General features: G+C 41.3%; 1 protein-coding gene across 1 annotated transcript; it reads left to right on the top strand.

Annotated features, from left to right (window-relative positions):
* The first annotated feature begins 5,562 nt into the window (after positions 1-5,562).
* Positions 5,563-12,102, top strand: LOC116993978 (cytosolic 5'-nucleotidase 1B-like). The gene is made up of 6 exons (XM_033055302.2): positions 5,563-5,770; positions 5,868-6,035; positions 8,630-8,759; positions 9,221-9,343; positions 10,019-10,203; positions 11,197-12,102. Exons 1-6 carry the CDS (start codon positions 5,642-5,644, stop codon positions 11,533-11,535), a joined length of 1,074 nt encoding a protein of 357 aa, XP_032911193.1. The 5' UTR covers positions 5,563-5,641; the 3' UTR covers positions 11,536-12,102.
* Positions 12,103-12,557: the final 455 nt, after the last annotated feature.

Below are 12,557 nucleotides of genomic sequence, written 5' to 3'. Positions count from 1 at the left end.
GGGTAAGGCTCAAATGAGACTTGGTGCATATGTAAAGAGGAAAGGCAGAAGTTCTGGTTCTGGAATACAATGGATCTGTTTTTCTTGATGTGTGAATAATGTCAGTGCTGTAGCAGAGTCAGTGGATGATTTTGCTCTCACAGCTCTGCTCTGTCATTGCTCTTGCTGTCCAAAGTCCATGAGATCTCTCTGCTGTCCCATCAGGAGTGTCCAGCAGCCCCATCAGTGTCACTCCGGTGCACACATTGTTTGATACCTTCCTCCATTCAGGAAATGAGTGGGAAACCACAGTTTGCTTGAATGGGTTTCTCGGCGCACCCTGGAGCAGGGGGAGGAGAAACACATCTAATAGGCTTGCTTATTCTCCCCATTTTTTAAAACTATAACTAACATAGTGCAATAGAGATTAAGTGATATCTTTATGGTATTTTTGCACAACCACACAAATAAAATCTAGGACTTTTTTCAACATGATGTTCTCATAAAAGATTTTAACCTAATTTAATACTTAATGTGAACCCTCGTGGACGATAGCACAACTAAACCATGGGTATTTAATACAGAATAGAACATGTAATTACCAGAGTGAATCTTGGAATAGTTTAATGTCTTTTGTTATGGTAAAATGAATCAATAGGGTTTCAACATTTGGGTCTCAGTCTTGAACAGACATGTCCCTGTGTGGAGCTGTTTGCGTGACTAGACCCTCCATTTCCATTATTAAAGAGATAATTAGTGCATAATGAAAAATGCTCAAACAACTGTCTCTATTATAAAGAACTGAATCTAAAATTTCTCCTGATACTGTACTTTTTATTCAGTAGGATCTTGGAACCCCAAAGGGTTTGTATGTACAATTTATCTAATTGTACCTTCCATCTAATGTGTGGTTGTTTTGTAATGCAAACATTTCTGATTAAGCTTGGAACAGGGACAAACCCTACCCCAGCTCATCTTTTTTTATTATGTTTTCCCCCTTTGTGTTCTCTTAAGTGCCTATAGAGTGATTCCAGTGCAACAAAGTTAAATCCTGAACAGTTGAACCTACAGTTATTGGTATGGCTTTTATTTATACAAAAGTAATCACTTTACTACAGACTTTTTTCTAATTCATTAAAAAACCCACTATAATTCCTTTTGATAACATATATGGCTTTTGGAGAGCCTTTTCTGACAACAGATTTTCAACAAGACTCCATTTTTGTCCTATTTGTCATAGTCCTCATTCTTGAAAAGATGGCCACGATTGCTTGCTCACTGAATGCTTCTCAGTTCTCCCTGTGGCAAACTACTAGATGGGGCAGACATATTCAGATTTGGAGATAAAATACTGTTTTTCTACTTTTTTAGTTAACATCTAGGTAAAAATTATATTTTATCTGAATTTCAGAATTCTTCTTGATTTGTTTTTACATGTTGCAGTTATGTGATGAGCCTTTCTTGAAGTAAAGAGAGGTTAAAATATGTTGCTCAGAATAGATGGAAGAGAGTTCAGTTCTAAGTGTTTGGTTACAGTTGTATCTTCCCAGGAAAAAATTATATTAAGTCCTTTAAAGAGAAGAAATCTCTCAAAAGCTAAAGATAAAACTTGGCTGCTGATTTCCTTCTGAGAAGATTAAAGAACAGGGAACTTCAGCAATAAGGCAAGTGAATCTTGTATTGCAATGATTCAACTGGATTTCTTAGGGAAGAGAGATCATGGCACCAAATCTTACTGAGCATTCCTCTGCACTTATGCTGGATTTAGCTTTCCTTGTCACCTGCCTCATGAATATTGGAATGAGCCATGTTCAGAATAATGGAGGTGGAATAGATCATCTGGGAACAAAAAGTCTGTGTCATTAGGGAATTTATGTGGCTGTTGCAAATGAACCTATTTTTAAAGACCTTAGCAAAGCAATGCCAGGAGAAGACACAAGGCAGTTGCCATGGGTTGTAATGTGATGCCACAGGTTTTTGCGTTCTTGTTTCCCTGCACAACACAGAGGGTGGGAAGTGGGAGAAGAAGAGAGAGAAAATGAAAAATACTGCTGAAGATGGACCAAAAGAAAGTGTCATGAGATGAAAAAGGAAAGTGAATACTATGATGCAGCTATGATACTGAAGGTTTCTTCAGCATAAATAAATGCTTCTAGGCATGATGCAGCTTCATCATGCACATCTTTGGCACAACAGAACTGCTTTTTTATTTCTGCCTGTGTTAGACTAAATTTTATGACAGCAGGCAGGCAAACAGCAATATAGACTGCCTGAGATCTACACTGAGGATTTGTAGAAATCATGTAGAAATGTAGAAACACATGTAGAAAATCAGCTGTTAACTGTTCTATAGAATCAGGTCCTCAACACTAGGATTGTAATACAGGTACTTATACTATCTACAAACAGGAGGATTTTACAAATTATTTATCTGGTGGTCAGATGCAATGTGGCACTGTTGTCACACATTTTGCCATGCCAGGTTGATCTAGATCAAAGCCATTCTCAAGTTACTTCCTTCTGGGAACACCACATTTATGCTATGGGTCTTGGGCTCAGCGTGAAAAATCACAATGCATATATGAAGTAAAAGTTAGTGCAACTGCACTCTGAAGTGACCCTGGCATGACTCTGGGAGAGTTAAACTGTGGAATCTATATGTTTGTGATATAACTAGGCACAATACATACTGAGATCTATACATTTAAAGAGAGATAACATCCTTCCATTTAAAAAATTCTCCTAATTTTGCTCTCATTATTTTAAATATTTGGGAATATATTATGTCTTTCCAAACAGAAGTAGGTATCAAAAGAAGAAGAAAAAAAAAACCAAACAAACTCACAACTTTTTTATTATTTTCAGTAATGCACTTTGAGCTCCTTCTTGAACAAGAACTATAAATCATTCTGAGTGGTTGTTCTTAACACAGAAAAAATATCAGCAGCTCAGGCAGGGGGACTTTCTTTTTATTTGAATAACTTGTAACAGACTTCAGAGAATGTGTGACTAACAATAAAAAGGTACATACAAAGACAGAAACACAATTTTTTTTAAACGTAAATGCCCTACAAATTAATGCACGATAAGAGAAAATTCCTTTCCTTCCCTTTGCTTTCTAGCTTTGCTCAGAAACCACAAAGTCATTCAGTTTTGGATCCATTCCTATTTCTCAGACTCCCCAGGAGGTTTAGTGAAAGCAAGACATAGTTCTTTCCTGGAACCCTGTGGGCATTACTACATGTTTTAGATGTAGATAAGGCTATACACTCTGCATTTGGGAAGTCAAGATTTCATTTATAAGGTGCTGAAGCTGGAAGGCTTTCATGTCAGGCCCTCAGCTCACAATCTCCAGCAAAAGAGGAAATGGAGGGTATGTCAGCAGCAGGCAGCCAAGCACAGAACAGAGACATGGCAGCTCAGTGCATATGTTCACACAGCTGAGTGCTGTGTAGAGATACCGCGTGCGTCTGGCAAGCAAAGAATTTCTGTTAGCATAGCACTGCTTTCAGCAGCAGCACATCAACAGCACTGCTTGGGCCCAGTACCAGATTATCATCTTTTACATTTTCAGATGTCTTGCATAGGTTAAAAGGAGTCTTACACTATGTTATGACTTTTTCTTGGGTGAACAGGAAAGGGAGTAACAAAAATAAAAACAAGAATGTTAATGAGGAGCTCTGATTTTGCTCCTGAGTCAATGCAGGGTGGTGGAGAACACAGAACAAAAAGGAGTTAGCTTGGGCACGGCTCTGTAAAGGCATTGTCCCATGTTCACACAGAGAGGACAGCTCAGTTTTGTAACCACCATAGAATTGCTTCCTGATTCCTCCTGTTCTTTTCTGCTCTTCTCCATGTGCAATGTATCCAATCGTTTAACTAGGAATAGTGTCTTCTTGGAGATGATCACAGACTGGTGCTGAAATCTCTGAGCAGGACAGTGGTGGTGACTGCGTCTGGAAGCTGCTGTTTTGTGACTTGAACCCTTTTTCCAGGCCAGTCTAGCTGCTCAGCCTGATCTCACTGCATGAAGGGGCAGAGGTATTTTCAGTGGCGTATGACATGCTGCAGGTCTGAGCTCAGACATGGAAACACACCCGGTGTAAAATGTTCAGGATAAAATTCAAGGGGGAAAAGCACATCTATCAGTAGCAGAGCTACTAAAATCAGGTTGGTTCAGATGTAAGTTATGCCTTTTCCAGCTTCCCATGACAACAGTCACTACAATGATCCCAACTTGTCTTTTTGCATTTGTTTTCTCAATACACTGGCTCTCAGTACATCTCCTCTTAACTCCTATTTCCAGCTCCCCTCCCCCAGTATGGTCAACTCCCATTTCCCACTTCCTCTAACCTCCCCACTTCCAGATCCCTCCCTGGCTAGCTGGGGTCAGGAATGTGGCAGATTTGGAGATGGCAGATCAGCCAGGCAGTATTTTGTTTGCTACTACACAGCAGAGGAACAAGCAGATAAAGTGCCTTCGCCAGCAGGTCGACAAATTGTATGTTACTGTTGATTCTCATTAAACATTTTAACAATTTAAATCTCTTTGAGATCTTTATCCTTCCCTCAAATTTGTTTGCAGTTGAACATCACTGGGGAAAGATGGACAGATGGTATAATCATATAAGCCTCCTTTCACTGGGAAGCCACATAAAAAAAAGAAGGGGAAAAGTAACAAAATCATCCTATTTCTTTTTGGAGACTGGATGGAGGCAGAAAGATCTAACAATCAGATACAGATTATTTAGTGATCAGGGTTGGAATCAACATTTAGAGTCTTCTTTCAAAATGTTAAAGGTCATCTGGGTGGTGATCACATGTGCTATGACATAGATATCACCATGGGTCTGCTGTGCCATATCCTGTACTGGCTTAGGAGCAAATCCGATTCCTTCTTCACTTTCCACTCTCTCCTGCGGCTTATCAGTGCAGAAACCTTGTGATCCGCAGAGGCAAACAGGACCACTTCAGACAGCTGTGTGAGTATTAGGTGCTACCCATAGATCTCTGTGGGACTCTGGATTTTAGGACCACCCCAACCTCATGCCACAGTAACACTTTTTGTAGGTGTGAACACGGTCTCAACACCACTGCCCAAACTGCTGTTTCTTGGAGATATTTTCCATGTGGCACAAAGGATGCAAAGTCACAGACACCGAGCCCATTTTGATTTCTAGAACATATTATGTAAGATCTCCTGGGAATCTGCTGCAGTTAACATTAAATCAATTACGCCATTGCAGTTAAATAACACATCTCTAATGCTGCAGGTACACTGAGTGCTGGCTGACATCAGCTAGCTGCGGGCCCCGCTGCCCCGAGCGCTGTGGAGGGCCGCGCCCAGAGTCACCGAGTGCTGGGAGGGGCCGCCGCAGGTGCCGTGAGGGCGGCGGGGAAGGGCCGCAGCTCCGGCCCCGCGATGAGGGGAGACCCTGCGGGCGGGCTGTGAGGGGCGGGGGGTCGCGGCCCCGCTGCCCTACGGTGCCGGGGCTGCTCCGCTCCAGGGCAGGGCCGGAGCTCCGGGCCGCGTCCCCAGACGTGACAGCGCCAGGGAGAGGCAGCGCTCCTGCCTTCCCCCGCCTGGCCGGGGCGGGGCACGGGGGCGGCCGCAGCCGCCGCTTCCCGGTCGCCGGTTACGGCCCCGGCCGCGCCAGGAACCATGAGCGGCTCCGGCTCGGAGGAGTCGCAGCCCAGCCAGGCGGCGGAGGATGGGCAGCAGGAGGCCGAGCGGGACTGGGCGGCGGCCAAGGCTTTCTACGACAATCAGGTTACCCAGAGAGTCCGGCCGGTGAGTGCGGGCGGGCCGGGGGTCCGGAGCTCGGGGGGACGCTGGGGGCCCGGGGCTGAGGGCCGCGGGCCGGCGCTACCCTGCGCTCGCTCCGCAGCCCAAGCCTCAGAACGCCATCACCGTGGCCGTGTCCTCCCGAGCACTCTTCAACCTGGTGGAGGAGCAGCGGATCTACGAAGAGCAGGGGCTGGAGAAGTACGTGGAGTACCAGCAGAACAACGAGAACGTCATCCTCAAGCCTGGACCGGCGTTCTACTTCGTCAAGGTAGCCAGGGGCGGCCCGGAGCGGGCGGCCTGGCGGGGCGGGAGAGGGTGTGGGGTGCGCCGGGGCGCGGAGGATGCTGCGAGGCCACATTTCGGGAAGAGGAGGAGCCCGAAGCCTCCTTCAGCCGAGATGATCCTGCCTCGGGGAGATGTTTTTGGGAGTGTTCCGAACTCGTCGCGGCAGGGCAGCCTAGAATCATCCCCGGTGTCTTTCTGCGCACCCTCGCCCCGCGGCCGCCGCTTCTCTCCCCTCTCCCATTACCTGTCCATCCCTCCTGCTCTCCCCTCCCGCCGCTTCTCTCCCCTCTCCCATTCCCTGTCCATCCCTCCTGCTCTCCCCTCCCGGTACTAATGCCGAACGCCTGCGGCACAGCACGTACTGCTGGCGTCACCGGACCGCAGTGGTACCCTCAGCATCCCGGTTTGTATCCCGGCTCGCAGTACCGCATCCCAGCGTGGGTGAGGAGCAGCCTGCTTTTTCCGCTGGACACGGGGTGTATGAAAGTACCTTTCCTTTTAAGACCATTTCAGTCAAGATATGCCCCAAATTGTTTTAAGTTTGTCACAATCTCCTCCTCCCCAAAACCACCCGAACCAACACAAATAAACCAACTCACGTTCCCTCCCTCCTCCAAAAGAAAGAAAAAAAACAAATCAAAAAACAACTAAACTCAAGCAGTGTTGGTTTTAATTTCTTTTGGACAACTTTATTTTTCCTTGCTTTTGTTGTCACCCTGGAAATTGTTCTTGAGGACCAGCAAAAGAAATGGACTTCCTACTTCTAAGTCAGGGTTTAAGAACAGCTGAAATGGAATATTTTGTTTTCATTACTCAAGGAAACAGAAATAGCCAAGGAAAACAGCCTGCAGCATGGAAAGCAAGTGAAATTACAGAAAAGTAAAAAAACTGAAAATATGTATGCTTTTGAAGAGCACAGGTTTTAGTAGGACTGTCTTGAAAAACACTGTCTACAGAGTTAATTTTATTAACTAATTTTATTATTCTCCATTGAGAACTGTTTGCCGAGCTTTACCATAATAATTTTAGAAAATTAATGAAATCATAATTAGAAATCATACTTGCTGACATCACAGTTGTGGCAGAATATTTCAGTTTTAAAAGTAGATTTTCATTACTTCAGTTTTGGTCTCAGGAATTTAAAACATTCTCTTCATTAATCACTTTATGAACATACACAGTGGAAAAATTACTTATGTCAATACCCACGCTGCTGCAAATATAACTAGCTATTAGGAGCATTAATGGCCATGTAAAGGTGTTTCTGACATGAAAGTGCAGCCATAAAATATTCACTGTGTACACCAGTGAGGGCAGACTGACTTGGGAATTTACTGTATATTTTCCTATATGTAGCATCCCTGCTAGCACAGTCAATTTTTAGGATTAAAGTTCAGTGTCAAATTTACTTAGAGCATAAGCACAATTTGACTCTTTAACTGCTCATACTTTGGAAATCAGAACTGTGAGCTATGCCCAGCTAAATGCACCTTGACCTCTGTTCCCTTCTGATATGCTATTTTGTTTGAATTATTTGTATTGCTTAGTCACAGGAATCATTAGGCTAGAGAGCTGTGGCTTTGTTGAGTCATCTTTTCTACTTGGAGACAAAGCAAAAAAGAAACAATATCTTTGGATTACCTTATTGAAATGTTTAAGATACTAACTTGAAAGTAATTTATCTCATGCTTGTAGCACTTAAGATCACAGGCCAGGATGTCCTTAGACTGCAAAGTGTAAAAACACTGGACAAAAAAATGGAATCCTCTCCTCCATTCACCCTTATTCTCTAATAATTTAAGAAAAGTGCCAGTGTAGTAGAGTATTAACAACAGAAGTGAGTTATGACCACTTACTAAGATTTTTTTCTAGGCCTTATACCAGGCTCTAACTTAGAATTTTTCTAAGCACAGTCTCACAATAACACAGCTTTTAAAAGTGAGATTTCCAGAATTTAATGATGAAATTTGTGTTTTAGATCTGAACAACTGGCCTGACTTTTTAAAGCACCTTAATAAAAACAATTTTATCTTGCATTCATTCAATGATTCATTATTGATTTTGTTGCTGTAATCCCAAAGAATTCCATTCAAGGGTCAAGATGAAGTTCTAAATAGGAGAACAGTTGGACACAGAGAGAAATGAGAAGGTGAAAGGTCAAAGAAATAAGAATGCCAGACTGTGGGTATAACATGTTGGCCAGTTATCTTTGAAGAGATCTCAAATCAAAGTCTGTCTCATTCATTGTGGCAATTAGAAATTCTCAAGCTAATCATGTTGACAGGATGTGATTTTGTACTCATTACTTAAGGATTGTCTTTGAGAGCTGATGACCTGAACTGTGTCAGTAAATCAACCTAAGTAAATTCCATACCTCAAAAAAAACAAACAAATTTACTTGCTTCCTTTCAAATGAACCTAGTCAAATGGTTGCTGGGGGAAAAGCAGAAAGGAGTAAAAGAAGTTCAGCAAGTTAAACGTTCAGCTATTTTACACAATCCTATCACTAAAACTACAGTGACTAGGAAAGGAGGCACTCTCCTCTTGTCTGTTGACTTCCACATTTTTAACCTGCAGGCGCTGGAGCGTGTCAATGCCCGGCTTCTTGAGCTGTACCCTGATGATGAAGAACGGTTTGATATTGTCCTGATGACTAATAACCATGCCCAGGTGGGAGTGAGGCTCATAAACAGCATCAATCACTATGGTAAATAAAATAATTACTGATGTGTGGAATTTCCAGCTGTTACATAATAATGTGAATTAATTTTATTCTTCCTGTTCTGACTATGAGAAAAGCAGCTTCTTGGATATTTATTTTTGGGTGTCAGCATAAGTGAAATAGCATTAGACAGAATTTGGTCCAGTTCTCTAGATTTCTTAGGTGTGAACCATAATTTCTGAGAAGATTAACATTAAACATTTTGATATTTGGTATCTATGTTCCCTACATGAACATCTTCACAGCAGTTAGTCTGCTATCTTAGAGGGAATTTTTTCTCCTAAATTCTCAATGAGGATGGGCTGATCAAACATTGTAACTGTTTGAAGTTGTGTAACTTGTTGAAATTACGATGAACGTATTTTCTTTTTTTTTAAAGTTTACTGTAAGCTAGGCTAGTGTACTTTTTCACAGGTTGCTTTCACCTTGTGCTGTTCTTATTTTAGGCTTAACAATTGAACGTTTCTGTATGACGGGAGGAGAGAGCCCCATTGGTTACCTGACTGCATACCTCACAAACCTGTACCTCTCAGCAGATTGTGACAAAGTGCAGGAAGCTATAAAAGCAGGTTTGAATTTACTTTCTTTTGTTATCTGTTGATATCTTTTGTTATCTTTGTTGAGCTTGTTCAAAAATTTTTTATATATATATAGTGTGTCTTTCACAGAAAGTAGTGCTGCTTCATCAAATGCAGAAAGTCACCACTTTGTGTGGTGCAAGGTTATAATTTATTTTTACTCAGCCAAATAAAATCATGCAATACTGTTCCTCTCTGACCCTTCAGTCTGTTAATAGTGACAACTTAATCACCCTACACCTTTGTCTTCTCCCCTTCAACAAGAAAGAAAACTCCCATCTCTATTCAACTTCTGTTTGAATAGCATCATCTTTTTTGGTACAACTTAAAAAAATCAACTTCTGTGTCCCATAAGGAGTTAAAAAGTAACAAATACTTTGATTGAGTGGTCTCCTTGGGATTTCCTGCTTTTTGCTCATTTGCAGCACAGCTTGAGGACCATTTTAATATAGTTTTATATGAAAGTGGAAGGAAGCATGTCCAAGACATTTTGGCTGTGAGATAGCTTCTATGCATTTGTGTTACAGAACAGCCATCTCTAATTAGCTCTTGTGTGCTCACCATATATAAGTGTCACCAGCAATAAGTTGCTGGAACCAAACTGCAGATGGTTTAATGACTGACTTTGCAGAAAATACTAACTGAGGGTCTCTGATCTATTTTCAGGCATTGCATCAGCTACGATGTTCACTGCCAACAAAGATGTTGTTTACTCGGATACACAGCTGAGGGTGGCTTTTGATGGGGATGCTGTTATCTTTTCTGATGAATCAGAACAGATTTTCAAAGAGCAAGGATTAGATAGATTTTTTGAACATGAACAGCTGAATGAAAATAAGCCTCTTGCACAGGTTTGTATTTCTTGAATTTCTTGTTTAAAGGGAGTTTTCAAAAGATCTGATGACTTTCATTGCTGCTGTATTTCTCCAGCTTCCCCAGTGAGGATGTCTTCTTTGTGAAAGCTGATGGCACTATTTTTTTTTTTTGAGTATAATCTTTAAAATGCAAGTTTCACATAAAAGAGGCGACCATTGCCATCCTTGTATCAGGCCACCATTGCAGTCCTCTCTCATTTCTCTGAGAGAACTGCATATGTAAGAAGTGACTTACAGTTGTCTTTTAATGGTCTCATTAGAAAAAGAAATGTTAGTACTTATTTCCTTGATTGTTTTTTATCAGACTATAGGTAATGTTAATTTCAAACACTGACATGTTCTGGTCATTAAAACAGGATACTATCTGCTTATTCCCAAGCAGAACTATGCCATTCATCTAAAATCACAAATATTTTAACATTAGCTTAAACTGAAGGACCAATTCTGATATTGTTAAAAAAAATTCAGAATAAAAGCTTTATTGATGAAAGTACTGGACAGTGCAATATAATGCAATTTGAACAAAACTGTCATTTGTTTCTAGTAACTGGAGAGTAGTATAGTCATTAGTCTGGAAAGAATTCATTGATGGCTTTGTAATTAGGTCTTCTATTGTTTTTTGTGCAGGAAAGAATTACAGCTTATGGTTCATAGTAAAAATGGTTCTGTGTTTTCAATGAAAATTTTATTAAAGACTATGGTTAAAAGTTAATATTGTAAGAGGTCTTGTAAGCCTTAGTGAGAATTATTTTTCCACTGATCCTACCATATAGTGCTATGGTTTTAACTTTTTTCCAGTGTTTGAATTCCCAGTGAGGGTACAGACCCACTTGGAGATGTTACATGGAGAATTTGCAGAGCATTAGGAAGAGGAATTCTGTTTGTAACTGGCAGTTTGGAAGAAAGCAAAAGAATTATTTGGGGAACTGTGGATATATATTAAATATGCTTCTGGTGTTTCATACTCAGGGTCCTTTGAAAGGTTTTCTGGAAGACCTGGGGAAACTTCAGAAGAAGTTCTATGCAAAGAATGAACGGTTAAATTGTCCTATAAGGACCTACCTGGTCACAGCCAGAAGTGCGGCGAGCTCTGGAGCCAGAGTGCTGAAGACTCTCCGTAGCTGGGGTCTGGAGATTGATGAGGCACTTTTCCTAGCAGGAGCACCTAAAGGACCAGTCCTGGTGAAAATCCGCCCTCACATTTTCTTTGATGACCAGATGTTCCACATTGAAGGGGCACAGAAATTGGGCACCATAGCTGCACACGTCCCCTATGGCATTGCTCAGAAGCACCAAAAATCTACATGACTGGAAGGTGCTATTAAGGATAAGGTTCTTAACTCAGCCAGCCTCTAATCTACCAATAGTTATATCTGAAAACCTCTACATTTATGTATTGTGAGCACTGTGTTTAAAGATTAAACTTCTGGCTAGAACAGCCTTTAAAGGAAGTATTTTTAATATTGGTAAGTTTTTAATAGAGTTATTTTAATATAATTCTTAAACAGTTTAGATTTTTTTACCTGTCTGTACCTAACACTGTGGTTTTGATTTTAGGAGAAGATTTGTACTGTTTTTATAGCTTAAGACATTCTGAGAGACAGAACAGTTATATTTTATCTAAAAAATTGTTGACGGGTTATTTATAAGACACTTCATGCTGCAATGCTGATTCTTGACAGTTATTTCTGCAGTTCCCAAAAGCACAGTTTACATTTAACTGTTTACCTGTTGGTGGTTTGGTGGTTAAATATGTGTTCAGTAGGTCTGTCATTACACAGCTTTGGCTTCTAGTAAAATATTAGTGTATTTGATCATGTTTACATGTATTTTTCTACACTGTTTTATTATCTTAATAAAGCTGGCTTTACAGAACATTATTATTTTTTAATGTAGAGGTTTTAGCGTAATTTCCTCAGCAGAGCTTGTGTAATCAGAATGTTCCTGATGTTCAGAACCAGAAGTGATCGCTTTCAGTCAAATCTAAGAGCTAGAGGTCTCACCTTGACCCAATATACTTCACAGAGCTGGGTAGAAGTCTGAGATGCTGGGAGTATCTTGGCTGGGATGAAGGCTGAAGCTTGAGAGCACACCTTCATAACAGCAGGTTATCTACCTGGAAATAATGCTGTCGATGGAACTACAGTAATTTCATGACTATAAGGCGCACCGGATTATAAGGTGCACGTCTGGGTGTCGGCAAATTTCCAAACTTTGTCCATATATAAGGCGCACCAGACTATAAGGCGCACTTTTTTTTTTGCAGCGAGGATCCGCGCACAACAAAGTAACCAATAATAACAGAATCGCGCAAGCCCCTCTGAACCAGC

This window comes from Catharus ustulatus, chromosome 3 (assembly GCF_009819885.2).
Source record: "Catharus ustulatus isolate bCatUst1 chromosome 3, bCatUst1.pri.v2, whole genome shotgun sequence".
Taxonomy (NCBI): Eukaryota; Metazoa; Chordata; class Aves; order Passeriformes; family Turdidae; genus Catharus; species Catharus ustulatus.
The sequence above is the reverse complement of the archived record's forward strand: the minus strand, read 5'-3'. Positions and strand labels throughout refer to the sequence as shown.

Bases quoted from the DNA above. Each gene is read 5' to 3' on its own strand.
- LOC116993978 (XM_033055302.2), top strand. From the start codon at position 5,642: ATGAGCGGCTCCGGCTCGGAGGAGTCGCAGCCCAGCCAGGCGGCGGAG. The intron at 5,771-5,867 runs GTGAGTGCGGGC...CTCGCTCCGCAG, and splicing joins TTACCCAGAGAGTCCGGCCG to CCCAAGCCTCAGAACGCCAT. The intron at 6,036-8,629 runs GTAGCCAGGGGC...TTTAACCTGCAG, and splicing joins CGGCGTTCTACTTCGTCAAG to GCGCTGGAGCGTGTCAATGC.